The sequence below is a fragment of the Eptatretus burgeri genome, chromosome 13 (genome assembly GCF_056783735.1).
Source record: "Eptatretus burgeri isolate ZD-2024b chromosome 13, Ebu_testis_v1, whole genome shotgun sequence".
Taxonomy (NCBI): domain Eukaryota; kingdom Metazoa; phylum Chordata; class Myxini; order Myxiniformes; family Myxinidae; genus Eptatretus; species Eptatretus burgeri.
In genome coordinates, this window is record NC_140973.1 from 39,261,113 (window position 1) to 39,288,612 (window position 27,500).

Genomic DNA, 27,500 nt, shown 5'->3' on the forward strand with positions numbered 1-27,500 from the left:
TCAAGGAATCAAACGAATTTCTGCCTTCCTCAATCTACAAGGGCTGTCAAACGGAATTATTTTACCAATCATTGTCTGGGTTGGTTGAAATATACTGAAACGCAAAAGAAACTTACTACTTGTTTGAAATGTAATAAAATTGTAACAGTTCAAAATAAAACAAACCAACAATTGCTCATTGAAACATTGGCATTTTATTGATGACATGTCAAGTTTTTGACCAAGATACACCATCTCATAAGTTTGTTCTACAGTACAGAACAGCACAGGGTGCAATGTCAGTCCCCTTTCAATAGCGTGTGTGGCCACCATTGTTTTCGATACAGGCAGTGCATCGCCGGCGCATACTGCCTACCAGTCTTTTGATGGATTGCTGCTGGATTCTGTCCCACTCAGTCCTCAATGTCTGAAGCCATCTGACTTAGGACCATCTGCCTGTTCTGCCTTGCAGTGGTGACTCTTGGCCTCCCTGATCGAGGTCTGTCATCTGCAGAGTTGTGGATGGTGTCTCTGTCCACCAGGGCCGATATCGTCTCGTGTGAACAGCCAAGGCGACGTGCCACCTCACGATAGCTCAATCCGCCTTGCAGTATGCCCAAGGCACACTGCCGTTGATCCCTTGACAATCATGGTGTGTTGATTGAAATGCCCATTTTGCACTGGCCTTTTTACAGCCAATATCAAGACATCACATGCAGCTCATTAAAATCATTCCGTACCCCTTGGCTAATCACTGACAGTCAAAACGGCTGTTCAACAGCTGTGCTATGAAGTGACCATTGAAGGTTCAAGCGACCATCCGTGACCGTTTTATCTGACAGTGAGGACACTATTGTCCACAAATAAGTTCACACATTTACTACACGCAGTGTTATTGTTGATATTTGAAGGTTTTAAAGGCGGTAAGTTTCTTTTGCATTTCAGTATACATTGGCATGACAAGGCAAAGGTTTGAATTCTGTAACCGATTTTGACATTTGACCCCTGTATAATCCCGAAAATGATTCAAATCCGAGGTTTTTTTATCCACATCCCTGTAAGAGCTGTTCGAAAACATGCCCTTTTTGCCAAATCTCATCTCCATTGACAAATACAAGAGATTGGCAAGGCAAAATGTGATTTTAATGTTTTCCCTGTGATTCCTTAAAATCCAGAATGCGGGATGAAATCAAAAAAATGATATATAGTGGGGCAGATAACAGCAATATTTGAGAGGAATCATGTAAATGATAATACAAGCATCAAATTTGGCACATTTGTTCTCCAGGGGATTCTAATCAAATCTGCCTGTTTGGCCATTTGAAAATCCAAATTTTGAAAAATTTGAAAAAAAAAAAAAAAAAAGTCAAGATTACGAATCAATGTTGGATGCTGGCTGAGATTGGTGAATGTTTCAGAAACGTCATCAAAGATGTTCCAAGTCTGCCATGCAGTTTTCTTCCCTTTACCGCGGAAGGCAGACACGATGTCACATCCAGTGAATGCATGGAAGTATGGGATCCCTCTAGCTTTCTCAGGCCCTATTGCAGAAACTACCTCATGGAAGGAATCCATCGTGCCTTGGCTCCTTGGCCAAAGGCAATCCACATGTTCTCAAGAACTAGTTCCTGTAAGGATGGCAGTACAGATATTGCTTTGACTAGTACGTCCGTGTCATTAACCTTAATGATAATGGACTAGCCGACAATTATGGATGGATGTTTAATTGATGTTTGATAGGCAGGTGTATATATATATATATATATATATATATATATATATATATATATATATATATATATATATATACATATATATTAATATATATATACATATATTTATATATATATATATATATATATATATATACATATATATATATATATATATATATATATATATATATATATATATATATATATATATATATATATATACATATATATATACATATATTTATATATATATATATATATATATATATATATATATATATATATATATATATATATACATATATATTTATATATATATACATATATTTATATATGTATATATATATATATATACATATATTTATATATGTATATATATATTTATATATGTATATATATATATATATATATATATATATATATATATATATATATATATATATATTTATACATTTATAAATGTATATATATATATTTATATACATATATTTATATATGTATATATGTATATATGTGTATATATGTATATATGTATATATATATATATATATATATATATATATATATGTATATATATATTTATATATATTTATATATGTATATATATATATATACATATTGTTGCGAATTCGCGCCCGCCGGCGTGCGACCGGCCGCTCGACTCGAATGGCAGCGCCTCTCCCACCGGAACGGACAATTCTGTCGTGACCCTCTCGGAACAACGCCGGGAGCTAGTCACGGGTGGGGGTTTAACCCCACCACGACCGTGCCAATTGCCCACCCGCGCAGGATAGGGTTGCTCGCCAAATTTGATCTACCTAAGCACCTGCGCGGATGGTCGACCGGCCGATCGTACCTCTTCGCAGGCCGACTCCGGACACGAACCGCCGAAGCGGTCTGTTCCGTGCTATGAGGATAACCGAGCGGTGTTATCGTCGGCCTCGACGGTTCCGATTAATTATTGGGCGTTTTAAGCCCATGACGAACCCTTTTACGTGAAGCAGGATGGAGGGTCAATAAAGAAAAGACGAAGCGAAACGGGAAAACAGTTCACACAATGCACATTTATTACGCGACACATGAAAAGCACACATATACAGCCAAACAGTCAGAATGCACCTATATCAGGAAAACAAAAGAAACAACAACGCAGAGTTACAACCGAATATGCGTACACACGGCAACACTTACACAGTTCTACTTTACAAGACACGGCGCCAACCCACATTTACTCAAAAGCAAAGGAAAGAAGCCACCCTCATAGACAAGGGGGCAGATGGGCCTGTAGGCCAATATGTACGCGGGACCTGAAGGAGCGGCCAGGTCTGCGAGACCGGGTGGGTCCTACCCGCGTCCTCGTGGCGCGTTGGCGGACGAGCCGCAGACGTGGCCGCGTGGCTGTACCCCGACTCCGTGCTCCTTCGCGGGTTTCGTTGGCACGACGTTTGGAGTTGGGTGGGAACGGGGCCCCCTTGGTTGCACTATCTCAGCGCCGTGGAAAAGGGGGAATTGTTGATGCTCTGGGGGAGGGAGAATGGCTGGCTGGCTTAGGTCCCGCGACGAGCGATCTCCCACCGCGACTTCGTCGCCGACCGCTGTCCTTCTCGCCTCTCCTCAGCCGACTGCAGAACCCAACTCAGTGCCTTCGCCACCCGACTCCACTCTCTGCCACACTCCGCCGCTGCCACACTCCGCCCGATGACTCTCTTACCAAAACTCTCACTCTTTGCCAAAATTCTCTGCCACCAAAACTGACTGCCACGATTCGCCTTGCGCTCGGCGTTTTATAGGCCGGCAGGAGAACCAATATGCAAATTTCCGGATCAGAATGAGCTCGGGGGGCGGAGCTACGCTCGCCCATTGGACGGAGGAAAAGTGGGCATGAACCTCCCCTGATCCTAGAATTTCCATATTTAGATTTCACACGGACGCGCCTGGAGGCGGGGCCAAGCTGCTCCGCGCTTGCTGATTGGACGGATCAGAAGTGGGCGTGTAGCATTCTTGATCCGAATTCTCCCTCGGAAAGGCCGCTATTTGCACTCGCGGCTCGGTGCGTATCACTTGAACGAGCTCAAGACAGCCCGCCGCTCAGTGTTCACAGGTGGTGCGGGAATGGCCGTAAAAGGAGAGAAGTGAGGGTGGTGGAGGGTTTTTGGTGGTGGTTTGATGGTTATGGCGGTTGAGACGTGGTTGGTTCAAAATAAAGATAGAACAGAAAAACGGCTATCTCAAAGCGTCACAGCCCAAATGAATCACATAAATCCATATAAACAACGGGTTTGGGGCTCACTACACATGTACTTAGAGTTATCTCACCTACGGTACCTGAATGGTGGTTTGCTAATTTGGACAGCCGTAGCAATATACATATATATATATATATATATATATATATATATATATATATATATATATATATGTATAAATTTATATAAAATGTATATATATATAAAAATATATACGTATATATAAATATATATGTATATATAAATTTATATATAAATATATATGTATATATAAATTTATATATAAATATATATATATATATATATATATATAAATTTATATATAAATATATATATATATATATATATATATATATATATATATATTGTTGCGAATTCGCGCCCGCCGGCGTGCGATCGGCCACGTAACTCGAATTGCGGCACGTCGCCCACCGGACGGGACAATTCTGTCGTGACCCTCTCGGACTAACGCCGGGAGCTAGTCATGGGTGGGCCTTTCGGCCTCACCGCGATCGTGCCAATCGGCCCCCCACGTGGGATAGGGTTGTTCGCCAAATTCGACCTACCTAAGTACCCATGCGGAGGGTAGACTGGGCGATCGCACCTCGCCGCAGGTCGACTCCGGATATGGGCCACTTAAGCGACCCGTTCCGTACTATCGGGATAACCGAGCGGTGTTATCATCGGCCTCGACGGTTCCGATTAATTATCGGGCGTATTAAGCCCACTACCAACCCTTTACTTGAAGCAAGATGGAAATTCAATTAAAGAAAAGACGAAGCGAAACGGGAAAAACAGTTCAACATAATGCACATTTATTCCGCGGCACACGGAGAGCACACATATACAATTACAACAATTATGCACCAAAAGCAGATGTAACAAAAGAAACACAACAATGCAGATCTACTACCGACTACGCGAGCACACGGCAACACTTACACAGTTTTACTTTACAGACGGCGCCGACAACACATTTACTCAAAAGCAAAAGAAAAGGGCCACCCTCAAAAACAAGGGGGCAGACGGGGCCTGTGGGCCGCGAGACCGGGTGGATCCTACCCGTGTCTTGTGATGAGCCGCAAATCTCGCGGCGCCCCGACTCCGCGCTCCTTCGCGGGTTTCGTGGCACTGCTTGGAGTGGGGTGGGAACGGGGCCCCCTTTTCGCACTATTTCAGCGCGGGGGGAAAAAAGGGGGGAATTGTTGATGCTCTGGGGAAAGAGGATAGCTGGTTTGCTTGGGTCCCGCGACGAGCGACTCCACTGCGAGCTCGTCGCCGACCGCCGTCTTCCTTTCCTTGGACCCGAGCTATTCGACCTCCTCCCCAATTCTCCTCAGCCGACTGCAGCATACCACCTCGACCGCGCTCCAGGCTTCAGGCTTCCCCTCTCTGCAGCTCCCCGACAGACTCCGAACCCCGACAGACTGCCACTCTCCAGACCCGACTTGACTCACGGCTCCAAAAGACTGTTCCTCTCCAGACCCGACTTGACTGCCTCGACCTTTTCTCCAACTCTCTTGACCGAAACTGACTTGACTAGAACTCACTCGACTCCAACTGACTAAATTTGCCCCGCGCTCGGCGCTTTATAGTCCGGCAGGAGAACCCATATGCAAATTTCTGGATCAGAACGAGCTCGGGGGTGGAGCCACGCTCGCCCATTGGACGGAGAAAAAGGGGCGTGAGTCTCCCCTGATCCTCGAATTTGCATATATCGATTATACTCCGACGCGCCTGGAGGCGGGGCCAAACCGCCCCGCGCTTGCTGATTGGACGGATCAGAAGTGGGCATGTATCATTCCTGATCCGACTTCTCCTCGGAAAGGTCGCTATTTGCACCCGCGGCTCGGCGCGCGTCCCGCACGAGGCCAGGACAGCCTGACGCTCGGTGCCCACAAGCGGTGCGGGAATGGCCGCAGAAGGAGAGGCGAAGGTGGTGGAGGGTTTAAAGTGCTGGTCCATGGCCATGGCGACGTTTGATGATGATGATGACCGTTTGATGACGGTGATGCGATATTTGCGGGAGCGAGTTGTGAAGGTAAAGGTTGTGGCTGTTGGCGTTGTTGTTGTTGTGAAGCGGCGTTGCGGTTGGTGGTTGTTGTGTGATGGCGGTTGAGACGTGGTTGGTTCAAAATAAAGATAGAACAGAAAAACGGCTATCTCAAAGGGTCGCAGCCCGAATGAATCACATTTATTCCCTCTAAACAACGGGTTTGGGGCTAACTACACATGTACTTACAGAGATATCTCACCTACGCGACCTGAATGGTGGTTTGCGAATTTCCTCAACCGTAACAATATATACACAGTCAACCCTTGCTTCATCGCGGTTCACCTATTGTGCCCCCGGTTCATCGCGGGTTTTCCCTTGGAATGTAACTAATTTTTTCTGTGGATTCCCCCTGTACATCGCGGTAATAATATATATAATATAAATTATTTAAGCAATAAATTATAACGCGTGGTGCTCGACCAGTCACACAACGCACAAGACAAAGTTTCGCTTGTGAACTTCGAATATTTTCTACGTTTTTTTCTCCAAGCCCCACGATGCCGCCCAAACGCCCTGCACCTTCTCAGGCTTCTGGCAAGGAACTGAAGCGCCAGAGGAAGGTCCTGGGATGCTCCAGGAGAAGGTTAAGGTAAAGGTGCTCGAAATATGCTTCGGGAAGGAAAAAGGTTTGACGCCGAGCACTGCTCATACCCAGCTCCTCAAAACTGACCAGACCAGACTAGTTGATCTCCGGCACCTCAAACCCAATCACTGCCAAACCGACCAGACCAGACTCGTTGATCTCCGGCACCTCAAACCCAATCACTGCCAAACCGACCAGACCAGACGAGTCGATCTCAGGCACCTCAAACCCAATCACTCCCAAACCGACCAGACCAGACGAGTCAAATATTTGCGAGGCGTCCATTCATCGCAGATTTTCACTTAGCGCGGGGAGGTTTGGAACGTAACCCCCGCGAGAAACGGGGGATTACTGTATATATATATATATATATATATATATATATATATATATATATATATATATATATATATATATATATATATATATATATATATATATATATATATATATACACATACGAGGCCCCGCGAGGAGGAGTGATGTAAGCGACATTTTTTTAATATGATGATGATAGGCTCGGATAATAGGGTAAGGGTAAAAATACTGCGATGTGGCATTAACTCCAAAATGGCCAATGTATCCCTTGCATCACTCACTCCTCCTCGCGGCACCTCATATATATATATATATATATATATATATATATATATATATATATATATATATATATATATATATATATATATATATATATATATATATATATATATATATATATATATATATATATATATATATATATATATATATATATATATATATATATATATTGTTGCGGATTCGCGCCCGCCGGCGTGCTGACGGCCACGTAACTCGAATCGCGGCACGTCGCCCACCGGACGGACAATCCAGTCGTGACCCTCTCGGACTAACGCCGGGAACCAGTCACGGGTGGACCTTTCGGTCTCACCGCGATCGAGCCAATCAGCCCCCGCGTGGGATAGGGTTGCTCGCCGAATTCGACCTACCTAAGTACCCACGCGGAGGGTAGACCGGGCGATCGCACCTCGCCGCAGGTCGACTTCGGACACGGGCCACTTAAGCACCCGTTCCGTACTATCAGAATAACCGAGCGGTGTTATCGTCGACCTCGACGGTTCGATTAATTATCGGGCGTATTCAGCCCACTACCAACCCTTTACGTGAAGCAAGATGAGGATTCAATGGAGGAAATGACGAAGCGAAGCGGGAAACAGTTCAACACAGAGCACATTTATTCGCGGCACACGGGAAACACACATATTCAATTCCACCAAAAGCACACAGAAAAGAAAAACACAATTCAATTTACACAAAAAGCAAATGTAAAAGCGAAGACACAATGCAGAGCTAATACCGACTACCGAGCACACGGCAACACTTATACAATTTTACTTCACAGACGGCGCCGACAACACATACCCAAAACCAAGGAAAAGAATACCCTCAAGGATGAGGCGGGCCTGAGGCCGAGACCGGGTCGCGCCTACCCGTCTGGTGATGAGACGCGGAGCGGCGATGGCGCCTCAACTCCGCGGGCCTCGCGGACAGTGTCTGGTAGGGGGTGGGAAAGGGGCCCCCTTGGTCGCACTATCTCAGCGCGGGGGGAAACAGGAGGGGGTTGCTGATGTTCGGGGTATAGAGGATCTTTATTATCCCGCGACGAGCGTCTCCACCTCGGCCAGGTCGCGCTGTCGGCCTCCCTCGGGTGCAGCTTCCTGCACGACGCGAGCACCCCCTCGTCTGGTGTCGCCGCCTTTCCACAGCTCCGTCCCCTCCGTTCCGACTCCAACGCACACGACGAGCAGCTCCACCGCCCGCGAAGTCTTGACTCTCTGTTTCCGACTCTCCTACTCTCCTACTCTCCGCCTCTCGACTCTCCTGGACTGACGAACACGGTCCTTTTATCCACCCCGTAGCTTCGCCCTCTCATCTTTGACCCCCTCCCTTCGACCTTTCACCTCACTCCCCATTGGCCCGAGACAAAGTGGGCGTGAAGGCTTTTTGATCCGTTTTTGAAGCACAAAATCCGTGATTTTGTACACGCCGTTCGGCGCGCGCCCTGCACGAGTCCAACACCGGTACCCACAGCGGCGCAAGAACGGTGGCGATGCGACGGTTGCGAGGTGTGACGTGAAGGTCATGGCGGTTGTGGTGAAGCGGCGCCGCGGTGGGTGGTTGATGTTGTGGTTGGTGGTGGTAACATGGCGGTTGGTCCAAATTAAAGATAGTAAAAGAAAAACGGCTATCCTGAAGAGTCGCAGCACGCATAAATGACATGTATTCCCACTAGACAACGGGTTTGGGCCTAACTACACATGTACTTACCGAGATACCTCACCCAAGGGACCTGAATGGTGGTTTGCGAATTTGGTAACCACAACACTACCCCCTCCCCTTTTTACAGACTCGTCCCGAGTCGTCAAATTTTCGTGTTCCATCATGTGTAGTTTTCCCCTAGTACATTTTACCTACGGATCCCTGAGTGCGACATTCATGGTATTCGTGTCCCCAAAATAAATAACCTGAGGGCTGCGTAACTATCTAAACAAACTCACTCACACGGACGACTTAAATAAAATTGCCGGCGCTAGGACAGACATGCCGGGGGCGCACTCATATTTACAGTACATCTTAACCTTAACTTACAAATTTTACACTAAACCATGGCCCAGGATCAATGAACTCTGCAAAAGAAAAGCAGTTGGCAGGGAGCCAGGCTGCTCGCATGCAGTCTCTGGCTCAAAACAATGCAGGTGACAGGGAACGTGGCTGGCTGCTCACACGCAGTCCAAGGCCTTCCCTTTTTGAACTGAACGCAGTGAACCACAACGGTGCATGGGCTGCACAAACGTAGTCTCCGTGCCAGCTCAAGTGGCACACGCAATGAGCACAACGAATGGATGCATGAACACAAACACGGTGCACGGGTCGCCACTGCAGGCCCGTGTTGTAGCTGCCAACAGGGCAGTTCTCGCAGCTTGCAAACTGTTGCCTTGATCCTGGCGCACATGGCAATGAACAGGGGGGGGCAAAGCAAAAATTGAACGGGGCTGGTGAACATGGGCAGTGGGCATGGCATGGCAAAGACAGCAGGCAAACACAGCCCGCAGAAGAAGGCCGCTGCAGGCAAACACAGCCGACAGATGAACTGGCCGGCACAGGCCTTGAAGAAAAAACAGCCAGCCGGCAGATGAAGTTGGCCAGCCTTTGCCATTCCGTGGAGGTTGGTGGAGGGAGTGCGGTGGTGCTGGCCACTTGGAAGGCGGGCTCGGACCTACCTACCTGTCTCCCTCCCAACCTATCGCCTTTGCCTGTCACTGTACATACCTATTCCCTTAATTTGTCAAACCCCAATTTAGCCCCAACTTATTTTTTTGTTGTTTTTATTTTTACTTCCCCACTATAAATCGTCCCCTAACCCCCTTTATCGTCCTTGTTCGGATAACCTATCCTGTCACCTAGCCTACTCCCAACCCCTTCGTTCCCTTCCCGGAGGGGAATAAGGGAGAGCTAACGTCCTGTGCCGAGGCCCAACGAAGCCTCAGAATGGCCTCCCCAGAGTTCGGCGATCTAACCCAAAGTGGGTCCAGCGGCCCACAACGAGAGCGAGGGGATGGATGGTGCGGAGGGGTACATCTCCTAATCTACCCTAACCATTTAACTGTTAAACTACCCCGGGGCTTTCAACAAGCGCCTCTCGCTTAAACTATTGGTTCTAACAACCCAGATTCCCGTCGCCTGTGTTGGTGTCCTTACAATTTCGGGCCTCGCCCCCCAATTTTCTCTCCGTGCCCTCACACGGTCTCCTGGCTGGTACACGTGGCTCCCTTTGGCAGGCACGACCCTCTGCCGATTCTCCCGCTATGGCACCCCCGGGCACTACACTGCCTCCGAGCCTACCAGCTCCCTAACACCGGGGAGTGCCCCCCATGGCACCTCCCCTGAAACGCACACGTGGCAGGCCGGCCTCCCGGGCCCCTTTCCGAGGGTCACCCGTGCCCACAACACTGCCCACGCGGCTAATGGCGCCCCGTCCCCCGCACCAAGCAGGCGCACCCGTGCCCACTACTCTATCCCGGCCCCCCATGGGCCCATGGCCTACCGCGGCCGACTAGCCTGGTGCCCGGGGTACCCACTCAGCGATACTCACCTTTCGCAGCCACGCTCCCAAGCCCGTCAACAGGGCTCCTGCACCCCTCCAAATGGGTCTCGAGCCTACTTTCCCACCAACAACAAAACGACCTCCATATTTCAATTTGACTAACCCAGCTAACTCACTCTACACTGACCCCGGGGTCCCTTGGGCGGGAGTCACTCCTCCCCCCAATCACTCATCGCACCATGCATTCCCCATTCACTCCATACACACAGACCCGCTGGCCTCACTCACTCACCATGTACTCACCTCACAACTCTCCAACTCTTCAACACACACACCGCTGAACTCTGCCATCCTTCTAACTACATCCCCTAACTAACTCGTGCTCCCACGTCGTCCCTTAAACTATAGCACGTTCCTTTTAACACTACGTAGCTAAGCTACGTCCCCTCTACACATCCACAAGTCTGTCACTGTCCTCAAATGTCCCAAAAATCAATTTATTTCCCAACCTAAATCTGGCTACAATCCCTCTAACTAATCCATTCCACGGACTCCATGAGGACTTACCCCTGCCCCATGAAGTCGGTCTAGCTAAGCTAACCCTTCCCCCTAACTAGTTTTCATCCTGTGCCCAGGGTCAAGGGGGTCTTCCACCCTTTGCCCAGGAATCCTGTGCACCCGAAAGTGAGGCTTGTTTCTTTTTTTTTTTTTCATGCGCAGCACCTGCGCAGCAACTCAGAGCTCGCGCACTTTACACCTGCCCGTGACGTCATGCAGCTGCACGTGTTCCTCGTCCCTCCTTGGACGGTACCATCCGGCAGAGATACCCCTCCTGCCGGATTCCAACCACACGTGCAGCCATGACGTCACCGTGCGCAAAAAAAAACACAAGCCCCACGTCTCGAGGGGTTCCCCACGCGAACACATGTGCTTTGCCCGTTGGAGCTTAACACACACGATCGCGTGGAGAACCCGTCCGGTCCAAATCCATTTACCTGCCTAAACTTTGTCCGTTCGCGGGATCGGCAAATCCACCGCGTGCGTTTCCGGACCGGGACTTCACTCTCGCAAGCGAGCACGTGGCGGTCTCGTGCGTTGCACAGCACGAACCGCGTGCTCACTGCTGGGTGAACCCGGCACGGTCCTTGAAACAACTACAGCCGCTACTCGGCTTTCTCTCCTCTGTCGCCGTCTCCGTCTCCATTCCACACACGCATACTTGCGTGTTCCGACGCACACAGTCCACTCCATCACATTCACACCGGGAGATGCGGCTGCGTGCTCCCGCATGCCAACCGACATCTCCCTTACATACCGCTCTCTCACACACACGGTCTCCCTTGCATACGGCCGTTCACTCACGCGTGCCTCACTACTCACACAAACCATACTACTCACACACGCGGGGGCACTCAACCGCTGTGCCTCATCCACACACCGTGCCTCACTCATACACACGGGGGAACTCAACCGCGGTGCCTCATTCACACACACGGCGACACTCACACACGGTGCCTCATCCACACACGGCGTGCTGGGAAGCACGTACCCTGGCACCATCGCCACCACACCACTCACACACGGGGTCGCTTCCACACACAGGGCCGCACTCACACCTTGCACCACACACACAGGGACAACCACACTGGGGATTCGTGTCCCCACAAGGGTCTCCGGGGCCTCTATACCCCCCAAGCTCTCCGTGCACCTGTCCACAGCACTCGTCCCCTCAACCTCGCAAAGCACGACCGAACCCACCTGGTCGTGACTCGCCTCAAGGGGGCATACTCCCTCCCCTCGTTCCTGGAGGAGGCCATCCAGGTGCTCGCACTGGGTCTCTACACGCTCCGCGAGCTCACCCCCATTGTCCTCCACTACCTCCGTGTGTGTGTGCGCGTCACTCACCCCGTCTTCATCGTGTTGTCTCTCCTCTATTTTTTCTATCTCCCGTGTCTCTGCCAACTCTTCACCCTTTACCTCTCTTGTCTCAACTATTATTTCCGTTGTCGTCACCTCGTGTCTCGTCTCACACGTTTTGGTCTCCCCATTTAATTTTTCCCTTTTGGTCACCGTCGATTCCCCTGTCACGACCCTCGCCCAACACGCCCCCCGAATTATTTTTTTACCCGCCTCCACCGCGGGCCTGTCAGCCGTTGCACCCCCTTCCAGCTCGTTTGCTCCTACACGTGGAGTCGCCATTTCTATCTCCCTGGTCACGGCCTTCATGCCCGCCTGCAGGCATCGGCCCATGTTCTGCGTCTCACCCCGTAGTTCTTTCATTTCCTCCTTCATGTTTGCTTCCATTCCGTTCATTTGTTGTGTATTCGCATCCAATTTTTGTGTATTCGCATCCATCGTCGTTTTCACTTCATTTGTATTTGTATCCATCTTTTCATCCATTTTTTTGTGTATTCACATCCATCTTTTCGTTCATTCCTTTCATTTCGTTTTTCATATTCGCATCCATTTTTTCGATCATTTTCGCATTCATCTTTTCGTTCATTGCCGCCAGCATGGCGCATAGCTGGGCCATGTCGGATGCACTCAGCTGAGCCGTTTCGGCAGGGGTTGGGGAAGGGTTTTGGTGGAGAGGGGGGGGGGAGGTGTCATACACCGCGGCCGCTGCCGCACCCATTTCGGGCTCTGGGTTCAGTTGGGCGAGTTCATAATCCTGCACGGGCATTCCATCCTGGGCCATGGATCCTACACATTCTACATCCATTTCTAATACCCCCGGCTCCCGCTCGCCTTGAGACGCCATCTTGCTTCTCGTGAAGGGTTAATTTCGCTCGCTCGTAATTTGGAGGGAATCGGGGGTCGCTTCTCTCACCCCTGGGCCGATTCCCGTGAATTTAGCCGGAGACAGGAGAGCCTGTTTTCCTGTTCTCCGATACCAGTGCCGCGAGGAGGGCGATGAATTTGTATCCCACTCCTGACACCAGTGTTGCGGATTCGCGCCCGCCGGCGTGCTGACGGCCACGTAACTCGAATCGCGGCACGTTGCCCACCGGACGGACAATCCAGTCGTGACCCTCTCGGACTAACGCCGGGAACCAGTTACGGGTGGACCTTTCGGTCTCACCGCGATCGAGCCAATCAGCCCCCGCGTGGGATAGGGTTGCTCGCCGAATTCGACCTACCTAAGTACCCACGCGGAGGGTAGACCGGGCGATCGCACCTCGCCGCAGGTCGACTTCGGACACGGGCCACTTAAGCGACCCGTTCCGTACTATCAGAATAACCGAGCGGTGTTATCGTCGACCTCGACGGTTCGATTAATTATCGGGCGTATTCAGCCCACTACCAACCCTTTACGTGAAGCAAGATGAGGATTCAATGGAGGAAATGACGAAGCGAAGCGGGAAACAGTTCAACACAGAGCACATTTATTTGCGGCACACTGGAAACACACATATTCAATTCCACCAAAAGCACACAGAAAAGAAAAACACAATTCAATTTACACAAAAAGCAAATGTAAAAGCGAAGACACAATGCAGAGCTAATACCGACTACCGAGCACACGGCAACACTTATACAATTTTACTTCACAGACGGCGCCGACAACACATACCCAAAACCAAGGAAAAGAATACCCTCAAGGATGAGGCGGGCCTGAGGCCGAGACCGGGTCGCGCCTACCCGTCTGGTGATGAGACGCGGAGCGGCGATGGCGCCTCAACTCCGCGGGCCTCGCGGACAGTGTCTGGTAGGGGGTGGGAAAGGGGCCCCCTTGGTCGCACTATCTCAGCGCGGGGGGAAACAGGAGGGGGTTGCTGATGCTCGGGGTATAGAGGATCTTTATTATCCCGCGACGAGCGTCTCCACCTCGGCCAGGTCGCGCTGTCGGCCTCCCTCGGGTGCAGCTTCCTGCACGACGCGAGCACCCCCTCGTCTGGTGTCGCCGCCTTTCCACAGCTCCGTCCCCTCCGTTCCGACTCCAACGCACACGACGAGCAGCTCCACCGCCCGCGAAGTCTTGACTCTGTTTCCGACTCTCCTACTCTCCTACTCTCCGCCTCTCGACTCTCCTGGACTGACGAACACGGTCCTTTTATCCGCCCCGTGGCTTCGCCCTCTCATCTTTGACCCCCTCCCTTCGACCTTTCACCTCGCTCCCCATTGGCCCGAGACAAAGTGGGCGTGAAGGCTTTTTGATCCGTTTTTGAAGCACAAAATCCGTGATTTTGTACACGCCGTTCGGCGCGCGCCCTGCACGAGTCCAACACCGGTACCCACAGCGGCGCAAGAACAGTGGCGATGCGACGGTTGCGAGGTGTGACGTGAAGGTCGTGGCGGTTGTGGTGAAGCGGCGCCGCGGTGGGTGGTTGATGTTGTGGTTGGTGGTGGTAACATGGCGGTTGGTCCAAATTAAAGATAGTAAAAGAAAAACGGCTATCCTGAAGAGTCGCAGCACGCATAAATGACATGTATTCCCACTAGACAACGGGTTTGGGCCTAACTACACATGTACTTACCGAGATACCTCACCTAAGGGACCTGAATGGTGGTTTGCGAATTTGGTAACCACAACAATATATATATATATATATATATATATACATATGTATTTATATTTATTTATATATATATATATATATATATATATATATATATATATATATATACATATGTATTTATATTTATTTATATATTCATATATATATATATATTTATATTTATTTATTTATATATTCATATATATATATATATATATATATATATATTTATTTATTTATATATTCATATATATATATATATATTTATATTTATTTATATATATACATATATATATATATATATATATATATATATATTTATATAATCCCTGTGTCGTAAGAGGCGACCAGGGTTGCGTCAGGAAGGGCATCCGGCGTAAAACATGTGCCAAATCACTATGCGGATCATACGTATGATCCGCTGTGGCGACCCTTAACGGGAGCAGCTGAAAGAAGAAGAAGAAGATATATATTTATATATATATATATATATATATAATTATATATATATATATATATATATATATATATATATATATATATATTTATATATACTTCTATATATATATATACATATTTTTATATATATATATATATATATATATATATATATATACATATATATATATATTATTGCGGTTCTACAAAACCGCATACCTGTAAGGCAATGGCATCCAACATACAGTGTAAGGCATTGGCGAACTGGGTTTTAAGTTCTTACACATACAGTGTAAGCGAACTGGGTTGCATTGGTTTGCCGACCGCGCGAGATATTGCGAGACCGTTTATCCTCATCTGCTCTCTTTCTTTCTGGACTATGTCTAATCTTCCTCGGGTTTATATGTGTGTGTATATGTAATGGCACCTGTCGTAGCTTAAGTTAAGATTGTAGAAGATATAACGGGATAAATCTGCTCTGTGTTTGCTTTTGTAAATTGCTTGCCTTTTGCCGCACCCCACAAATTCCTTGCTATCCTCTGCTGTACTCACCAGTAAACCCAATTTTCTGTGCCACATACCTTTCCTTGCTTGATTGTAAATAAATGCTTGTATAGAAATGTTCCCAGCTCATTTTTGTCTTTTCTTTCATTCGTCCTGCATGGTTCATACTCTAGCTTAGCTGGGACGTTATTCCCCAATGATCTGTTTTCTAGCCAGTACGTCCTTGGCAGTTATGCTTGGCTGCATCTGATCCGGTAAGGTGATCCGATTTGAGCAAGGCGTACCGAGGGCGTGTCCCCCGGTAATTGAACCACGTGACCTTTAGGTAAACGGTATCAGACAGAGGACCCCAAGTCATGTGGTCGGGTTATTGCGATGCACAGTTGATTTGCGACCCACCGCATCATGAAGTTATTCGTGTGCAACCGCCTTCGCTTCCGAAGAGTCTGGTGGAAACCCTAGGTAGCTCACCCCTCGTGGTCTTCTCTCCCCCGATCCTGGGTCCACAACAATATATAGCATGAGAGGGTGTGGCATGTGAGAGGGTGCAGTATCGGGGTGAAGCAGAGGATGCCAATATGGCTATGTATGATGCTGATCGACCCAGTGTTCTCCGGTGATCAATAATGTCTCCATCTCCTCTTTTTTTTCCCCACCTTTAGAACAAACATCCACACTCTCCTCAATCCCACTCTTCCCTCCAAGTCTTCAAAGCAGCTGTTTACCACCATCCCTTGTCTTCCCCCATCCAAAACCATGATCTTTTCTACCCCCGTTAATCCAACCCAAACCCACCTCCTTAAAATTCCCTGCTTTCCATCGTGTAAGGATCTGAAGGTCCTTGTCATGTCCATATTGTTTACCCTGTGTACCCTCCCCCATCCCTCTCCCTTTCACAGATCTCCTAATGTCTCTGTTCCACACTGTTTTTTTACTTCCCTCTCCCACCCCTCTTGTCTCCTTCTCCCCTTGTATTTTCTGTCGTCGCTCTCATCCGAGCCTCAACAGTGTATCCAAGAAAAAAACATTGTCTTATTTCATTGTTTCAGGTGACGTATTAGACTGCTTCACTAGCGCTAAACTTCCGGATTGTTTTTTAACGATCCTTAAAATCACTATTTTATTATAACTGAAGTATATATTGAACAATGCATGGGCTATCGTGTTTTATGAACGCTCTAGTTTGGAAGGTGCCAGGGAACTTAGATATTTTATTGAAGGAACACAGGAAATTGGAAGGACTGTGGGAAAACTGGGAGAGAGTCATTTTCCATTTGGCTTGTTTGGTCTTCCTCTCTGAGCACCGAACCTCGTGAGCCCAGATTCAATTCCCATGTGTTGATTTTCCCGTTGTCTATTATCCAAGTAATTCATGTCAAGGTACACTGATGTCCTCTTCGTGTCACATGTGCTATGTGTACTAACTTGTTTGAGCCTTAGAATACAATTGAAAACGCAAAAACCTTCTCCCTTGGTTTCTTAATAACCTCCCTTGGTTTTAAAATGGATCAATGCATAAATGGTTGTTCCATATGGTTATTGAATCCAAGTGTCTTTTGTTGAAAGACACCAGAAAGGAGGCGGTGGTAGGCAGAGACTACCGACCTGTCTGCGATGGGAAAGTGTTAGGTTCATAGAGTCAGCTTTAACCCGTGTAACAATGGCATCAAGCTGAGCAAGGTGTGAGGCAGGGGAGCCAGAGCAGTACTTCGTCAAGCTGAGGATGAAGGCCTCTTAGATGGATAAGAGTTTTGGTGTGCCAAGGAAAGACTTTTTACAATGGAAGATGCCTAGTCGGCAGGCGACTGGCTTTGGAGGCCAACTTTGAAATGTGGTTTGTTCAAGAAAGATCATGGCTGACAGTGAAACACAGGAGTTTGTGACTGAACTTCCTCAAGAGGATTGCTTAGAAATTAGATGGGAGTGTTTGCCAGATGGTCCTTTTGGAGAGAGATGGTGAGTGTGTGCAATTTGTCAGGATTGAAAAACATCTTCCAAGTGTTTGACCAGCTTGTGACTCATCCCTCCAGAAGTCATTTACGGTATGTGGTGGGAGAAGCAGAGACAGATAGTTTAGGGAGATTTATTGTTCGACATATTGTTATTATTGTTATTCTTATTATTACCATTATTGTTGAATGCAAAATCACATTGCATATACTGAGTACACACTACCTCTTGATCTTTCTCAAATACCGCTTTAAAAAACTGGCTGTTTTCAATTCTCATATTTCCTCCTTCCTCAGCCTGTGTTTGAACTGACAATGGACAATGATGGGTACAATGGTGATGGGCAGGCTGGCTTCATTCCAGACCTTACAAGTGACTCAAATGGCTGTGAACAAGAAGCTGAACAGCACAATGGCTATGGTGAGTATGACTTACCCTTCAAATACAATGTTAGAAAACCTACAGTACTTTTCTTTACTTGTGATTAATAGCATGCTGCTCCTGCTAAGAAACACCTTTTGTGGCCCAAACTCAAACATGGAGCAGGGTATTTCCTTCTCATAAGGTTCTCATGAGACCTTCTGGAGACATGAGACACCTTTATCTTAACCTTCTCCTGGAGCGTCCCAGGACTTTCCTCTGGCGCTTCGGTTCCTTGCCAGAAGCCTTAGAAGGTGGTCTCATGAGAGCAGGGTTCTCATAATGATGCCTCATGGTTGTGCAGCTGAATGTGTTATCACTGGAGTTGGGTGTTGGAAAATGTATGATCCTCTCTTGTGACATAAAGTAAGATGGATTTTACTTTAAAGGTCCCATGACACTCAAAACTTTCTGGTTATTTATATATTAACTTGACCTTCCTAGTGAAGAAATCACCCATGTTTCTTTTTTAAAATAAAAAATGGGATAATTAGACCAATATTTTGAACATTTCTCGTGCTTTTCACAACTTGCTATGCCCCGCCCCTCAAAAAAGTTGACTTCAGTGAACCGCAGGTCACGTGACCGTTCACGTCATCTCCAGAACTCGACTTGCACAGAGTGGATTGATTAGATGTCGCGCGCCGTATAAAGTACATACAAATGCATTGTGCACATTTGTTTGCTATCTCACTGATCGTCTTAATTCCTGTGATTGTTTCACGGAAGTTTCCTCACATATAGAGACAAGAAATTCTGCTTCTGAGCCGTGTATGCACAATCACAAGGCAATTATTTATCCCTTTACGACCTTGTCGTAGTCGTGTACAAATCCAATACATGTATGCACAATCAAGGGCTATACCATATACACAAAATATAAAATGTGAATGTTGAACCTTTCCATTAAAAAAGAAACTTACAGGGACATACTAAGTAAAATTCTAAAGATTAATATTGCATCATTTCAAGGCGCAAGGAGGTAATTTTAAAATCAAACAATGTGAAAAACCTGCACCCACATTTTGCAGCTTATTGAATTGTTCGTTGAAACCAGCCTGCTGGGATAGGTACGATTCCACATACATGCAAGCCAGGTATGGCTGCACTCAACATACATGGGTTTATTCTAAAGTGAAGGTACTGCTTCCATTGGCTTGCTATTCATTAACATTTAGCCAAAATGCTGTCATAAATGAACAGGGATAAATATGTTGGCACAACGATGAAAGACAAATTTATCTGTCCTATTACACGGCCTCATAGCCTCGGGACTCTTACGCATTGACTTATACATTGTGTTCATGCTAATACAAGGTACCTCTAGAGTCTAGACTAGTCTGATAAATCTGACGTGCTGTAGCTTTCTTTTATTATTCTCTTTTCTTCATTGTTTTCTACTGGCACTACATGACGACAATAGGAACTAGAGGGGTAGCACTCTGTAGAGTGCAAAACCTCCGCCGCCAATACTGCGAGGTCACTCAAGTGAACCTGATATCCTATTCATTCAATTTGACGTCAACAGTGCTCACAGAGTTATAGTTTGCAACTTTCCCTTTTACTTTTAACTTTTACATACTCAAATTATTCGTCATAACTGGATTCCTTGAGACAGAAATTGATTTTACGTGGGTATATCCACCTGAAGTTCCAAAATCGGCCGCAATTATAATTTTGGCATGTTTTTTTTGTTGGAAATCACTTATAACATGTAGAAATGCAAAAAACATTTGAAATTTTGTTGAAAAAAAATTTGCAAAATTTTTTTTCTCCAACCATTTTTTTTTTGGGGGGGGGGGGGGTTGGAAATCACTTAAAACATGCAGAAATGAAAAAAAAAGAAATCGAAATTTTGTTGAAAAAAAGTAAAGTTGCAAAAAAAATTTTTCTCTAACAATTTTTTTGAGGGGGGGGGGCATTGGAAATCACTTAAAACATGTAGAAATTCAAAAAAAAAAATAAAAAATTCAAATATTTTTTTCAAATTGGCTGCCATAGCGGCCATATTGGATTTTGGACCAAGTCCAAAATCTAATGGCATGATCCTTGGACCAGACCTTACCCCCCCACCAAGTTTCGGCGAAACCGTCGAGGAGTTTTTCCGTAATACTGTTCACAAACAAACAAACAAACAAACAGAAAGGGGTGAAAACAGTAACCTCCATCCATCTTCGATGGCGGAGGTTAATAAAATAAATGAAAATTCAACAGAACGTCAGATTTATCAGACTACTCGAGACAATTGTGTCACAAGGTGTGTTCTGCACACAAGTTTTCATCGTATCCGGAGAGCGAGATTGCTTCGTTTTATGCGCGGAGAGATACAGTGTATCCTGTGTATAGCCTGGTGTTGTGTATAGCCTGTGTATAGCTTCCTGTGTATAGCCTGGTGTTGGTGCAGTGGTTAGGGCAGTGACTTGGGACCCAAAAGGTCCTGAGTTCAATCCCCGTTGGGACACTGAATTAATATATGTATCTATAGATATGTGTGTATATATATATATATATATATATATATATATATATGTGTATGTATATATAGATATATGTATATATACAGTGGGGAGAACAAGTATTTGATACACGCCGATTTTGCAGGTTTTCCCACTTACAAAGCACGTAGAGGTCTGTAATTTTTATCATAGGTACACTTCAACTGTGAAAGACGGAATCTAAAACAAAAATCCTGAAAATCGCATTGTATGATTTTTAAATAATTAATTTGCATTTTATTGCATGAAATAAGTATTTGATACATCAGGAAAACAGAACTTAATATTTGGTACAGAAACCTTTGTTTGCAATTACAGAGATCAGACGTTTCCTGTAGTTCTTAACCAGGTTTGCACAGACTGCAGCAGGGATTTTGGCCCACTCCTCCATTCAGATCTTCTCCAGATCCTTCAGGTTTCGGGGCTGTCGCTGGGCAACACAGACTTTCAGCTCCCTCCAAAGATTTTCTATTCGGTTCAGGTCTGGAGACTGGCTTGGCCACTCCAGGACCTTGAGATGCTTCTTGCGGAGCCACTTCTTAGTTGCCCTGGCTGTGTGTTTCGGGTTGTTGTCATGCTGGAAGACCCAGCCACGCCCCATCTTCAATGCTCTTGTTGAGGGAAGGAGGTTGTTGGCCAAGATTTCGTGATACATGGCCCCATCCATCCTCCCCTCAATTCGGTGCAGTCGTCCTATCCCCTTTGCAGAAAAGCATCCCCAAAGAATGATGTTTCCACCTCCATGCTTCACGGTTGGGATGGTGTTCTTGGGGTTGTACTCATCCTTCTTCTTCCTCCAAACACGGCGAGTGGAGTTTAAACCAAAAAGCTCTATTTTGGTCTCATCAGACCACATGACCTTCTCCCATTCCTCCTCTGGATCATCCAGATGGTCATTGGCAAACTTCAGACGGGCCTGGACATGCGCTGGCTTGAGCAGAGGGACCTTGCGTGCGCTGCAGGATTTTAATCCATGATGGTATAGTGTGTTACTTATGGTTTTCTTTGATACTGTGGTCCCAGCTCTCTTCAGGTCATTGACCAGGTCCTGCCGTGTAGTTCTGCGCTGATCCCTCACCTTTCTCATGATCATTGAGGGTCCACGAGGTGAGATCTTGCATGGAGCCCCAGACCGAGGGAGATTGACTGTTATCTTGAAGTTCTTCCATTTTCTAATAATTGCGCCAACAGTTGTTGCCTTCTCACCAAGCTGCTTGCCTCTTGCCCTGTAGCCCATCCCAGCCTTGTGCAAGTCTACAATTTTGTCCCTGATGTCCTTATACAGCTCTCTGGTCTTGCCCATTGTGGAGAGGTTAGAGTCTGATTGATTGAGTGTGGTCAGCTGTCTTTTATGCAGATAATGAGTTCAAACAGGTGCAGCTAATACAGGTAATGAGTGGAGAATGGGAGGGCTTCTTAACGACAAAATAACAGGTCTGTGAGAGCCGGAATTCCTCCTGGTTGGTAGATGATCAAATACTTATTTTATGCAATAAAATGCAAATTCATTATTTAAAAATCATACAATGTGATTTTCAGGATTTTTGTTTTAGATTCCGTCTTTCACAGATGAAGTGTACCTATGATAAAAATTACAGACCTCGACGTGCTTTGCAAGTGGGAAAACCTGCAAAATCGGCAGTGTATCAAATACTTGTTCAAAACTTGGACAACAAAACGATTTTCCATACCGGATCGGTCGAGGCCCGGGTTACCAACGACCGCCACCGGAACCGGTCGTTAGCAGGGTACCAGTGGAAATGTATATATATATATATATATATATATATATATATATATATATGTATATATATATGTATATATATATGTATATGTATATATATATGTATATGTATATGTATATGTATATATATATATATATATATATATATATATATATATATATATATGTATATATATATCTTCTTCTTCTTTCGGCTGCTCCCGCGAGGGGTCGCCATAGCGGATCATCCGTATGATCCGCATAGTGATTTGGCACATGTTTTACGCCGGATGCCCTTCCTGACACAACCCTGGTCGCCTCTTACGACACAGGGATATGGTACACCTATTTTAACCGGGGTATACACCAGCCCAGTACACTGGTACTCATTTCGCCGACCTCGAAAGGATGACAGGCTGAGTCAACCCCCTGGTGTATTAATTCAGTGGCCCAACGGGGCTTGAACTCAGGACCTTTTGGATCCCAAGCCACTGCCCTAACCACTGCGCCAACACACCAGGCATATATATATATATATATATATATATATATATATATATATATATATATATATATATATATATATATATATATATATATATATATATATATATATATATATATATATATATATATATATATATATATATATATATATATATATATATATATATATATATATATATATATATATATATATATATATATATATATATATATATATATATATATATATATATTTATATATATATATATATATATATATATATATATATATATATATATATATATATATATATATATATATATATATATATATATATATATATATATATATATATATATATATATATATATATATATATATATATATATATATATATATATATATTTATATATATATATATATATATATATATATATATATATTTATATAAATATATATATATATATATATAAATAAATATATATATATATATATATATATATATATATTTATATATATATATATACCAGGGGGTTGACTCAGCCTGCCATCCTTCCGAGGTCGGCGAAAGGAGTACCAGTTGTACTGGGCCCGGTGTATGCCCCGGTTAGAATAGGTGTACCATATCCCTGTGTGTCGTAAGAGGCGACCAGGGTTGCGTCAGGAAGGGCATCCTGCGTAAAAAACCTATGCCAAATCATTATGCGGACAACAAAACGATTTTCCATACCGGATCGGTCGAGGCCCGGGTTACCAACGACCGCCACCGGAACCGGTCGTTAGCAGGGTACCAGTGGAAATTGTGCTACTGCTTGGCGAAGGAGGAGAAGGAGACGGGGAAGGCGAGTCCGGAGACAGTGGGAGAGGGGGAAGGCTGGAAGTGTGGAGGTGAGAGTTGGAACTCTGAATGTTGGAACGATGACTGGCAAAGGGCGAGAGTTGGCTGATATGATGGAGAGAAGAAAGGTGGACATACTGTGTGTACAAGAGACCAAGTGGATGGGGAGTAAGGCTAGGAGCATTGGAGGTAGTTTCACACTGTTCTACCATGGTGTGGATGGGAGGAGAAATGGTGTCGGGGTAATCCTGAAGGAATATTATGTCAAGAGCATATTGGAGGTGAGGAGAGTGTCTGACCGAATGATGAGTGTGAGGTTGGAAATTGAAGGGGTGATGATGAATGTCATCAGTGCATATGCCCCACATATGGGGTGTGAGATGGAATATAAAGATTTCTATGAGTGAGTTAGATGAAGTGGTGGAGAGTGTATCCAAGGATGAAAGAGTGGTTATTGGAGCAGATTTCAATGGGCATGTTGGGGAAGGGAATAAAGAGGATGAGGAGGTGATGGGTAGGTACGGTCTCAACAAGAGAAAACTGGAAGGGCAAATGGTGGTAGAGTTTGCAAAAAGAATGGAAATGACAGTGGTAAATATGTATTTCAAGAAGAAGGAGGAACACGGGGTGACATACAAGAGTGGAGGAAAGTGCACATAGGTGGATTACATCGAAAACAGGAGATGCAACCTGAAAGAGATTAGTGACTGTAAGGTGGTGGCAGGGGAGAGTGTAGCTCAACAGCATCGATTGGTGGTCTGTAGGATGACTTTCGAGGTGAGGTTGAGGAAGAGAGTGAGGGCTGAAACAAGGACCAGATGATGGAAGCTGAAAGAGGAAGACTATTGCGTGAAATTTAGGGATTAGGTGAGACAGGCGTTGGATGGTGGTAAAGATGGATGGGATGATTGGGCAACTACAGCAGAAGTGGTGAGGGAGATAGCGAGGAAGGTACTTGGTGTGACATCTGGACAGAGGAAGGACAGAGAGGATACAAAAGAAGGGGAAAAGGATTTATACCGATTGGCAAGACAGAGAGACCGAGCTGGGAAGGATGTGCTGCAGGTTCGGGTGATAAAGGACGCAAATGGGAATGTGCTGACGAGCGAGGAGAGTGTGTTGAGAAGGTGGATGGAGTACTTTGAGGAGCTGATGAATGAAGAAAATGAGAGAGAGAGAAGGTTGGAAGAGGTGGAGATAGTGAATCTGGAAGTGGGGTGGATCAGTAAGGATGAAGTGAGGACTGCTATGAAGAAGATGAAAAGTGGAAATGCGGTTGGCCCAGATGGTATACCAGTGGAGGCATGGAAGTGCTTAGGAGAGATGGCAGTGTGATTGTTAACCAGATTGTTTAATAAAGTCTTGGAAAGTGAGAAGATGCCGGAGGAGTGGAGATTAAGTGTACTGGTTCCGATTTTCAAGAATAAGGGTGATGTGCAGAGCTGTGGAAATTACAGAGGGATAAAGTTGTTAAGCCACACCATGAAGGTGTGGGAAAGAGTTGTGGAAGCTAGGTTGAGAGGAGAGGTGACGATCTGTGAGCAGCAATATGGGTTTATGCCAGGAAAGAGCACCACTGATGCGATGTTTGCTTTGAGAATGTTAATGGAGAAGTATAGGGAAGGCCAGAAGGAGTTACATTGTGTGTTTGTGGATTTAGAGAAAGCTTATAATCGGGTGCCAAGAGAGGAGTTGTGGCATTGTATGAGGAAGTCGGGAGTGGTGGAGAAGTATGTGAGGATCGTGCAGGATATGTATGAGGACAATGTGACAGCGGTGAGGTGTGCGGTAGGAATGACGGACCGGTTTAAGGTAAAAGTGGGATTGCACCAAGGATCGACTCTGAGCCCTTTCCTGTTTGCAATGGTGATGGACAGGTTGACGGACGAGATCAGACTGGAGTCCCCATGGACTCTGATGTTCGCGGATGACATCATGATCTGTAGGGAGAGTAGGGAGTAGGCTGAGGCGAGCCTCGAGAGGTGGAGGTACACACTGGAGAGAAGGGGAATGATAGTCAGTCGGAGTAAGACGGAGTACATTTGCGTAAATGAGAGGGAGGGTGGTGGTATGGTGCGGTTGCAAGGAGTTGAATTGGGGAAGGTGGATGGGTTTAAATACTTGGGATCAACTGTCCAAAGTAACGGAGAGTGTGGTAGAGAAGTGAAAAAGAGAGTGCAGGCAGGATGGAGTGGGTAGAGAAGAGTTGCAGGAGTGATTTGTGACAGAAGGGTAGCTGCAAGAGTGAAGGGGAAAGTATATAAGACGGTAGTGAGACCAGCTATGTTGTATGGTTTGGAGGTGGTGGCGCTAACAAAAAGACAGGAAGCGGAGCTGGAGGTGGCAGAGTTAAAGATGCTGCAATTCTCGTTGGGAGTGACGAGGATGGATAGGATTAGAAATGAGTATATTAGAGGGACAGTGCAGGTTGGACGGTTTGGAGACAAAGTGAGAGAGGCAAGATTGAGATGGTTTGGACATGTGCACAGGAGGGAAGCGAAGTTTATTGGGAGAAGGATGTTGAAGATGGAGCCGCCAGGCAGGAGGAGAAGAGGAAGGCCAAAGACGAGGTTCATGGACACGGTGAGGGCAGACATGCGGGTGGTTGGAGTGTCAATGGAAGATGTGGAGGATAGAGCGAAATGGAGACAGTTGATCCGCTGTGGCGACCCCTAACTGGAGCTAGCCGAAAGAAGAAGATATGTCTGGATATATATATATATATATATATATATATATATATATATATATATATATGTATATATATATATATATATATATATATACATATATATATATATATATATATATATATATATATATATATATATATATATATATATATGTATATATATATATATATATATATGTATATATATATATATATATATATATATATGTATATATATATATATATATATATATATATGTATATATATATATATGTATATATATGTGTGTATATATATATATATATATATATATATATGTATGTATATATATATATATATGTATATATATATATATATATATATATATATATATATATATATATATATATATATATATATATATATATATATATATATATATATATATATATATATATATATATATATATATATGTATGTATATATATGTATATATATATGTATGTATATATATATGTATATATATATATATGTATATATATATATATATGTATATATGTATATATATATATATGTATGTATATATATATATATATATATATATGTATGTATATGTATATATATATATATGTATGTATATGTATATATATATATATGTATGTATATGTATATATATATGTATGTATATGTATATATATATATATATGTATATATGTATATATATATATATATGTATATATGTATATATATATATATATATGTATATATGTATGTGTATATATATATATATATATATATATTTATATATATACATATATATATATGTATA

At 44.8% G+C, this 27,500-nt stretch overlaps 1 protein-coding gene across 4 annotated transcripts in view; it reads left to right on the forward strand.

Annotated features, from left to right (window-relative positions):
* The window catches only part of LOC147014267 (microtubule-associated protein tau-like), a 136,420-nt gene that overhangs the window by 3,025 nt on the left and 105,895 nt on the right, over positions 1 to 27,500 (forward strand). For 3 of the 4 annotated variants that reach the window (XM_085852080.1, XM_085852079.1, XM_085852078.1), the window contains exon 2: positions 18,354 to 18,477. In XM_085852080.1, the coding sequence (XP_085708206.1) occupies positions 18,372 to 18,477 (106 nt within the window). In that variant the 5' untranslated portion in view covers positions 18,354 to 18,371. Of the gene's footprint in view, positions 1 to 18,353; positions 18,478 to 27,500 lie in introns of those variants that run through there. The other variant, XM_085852081.1, reaches the window with a different exon arrangement.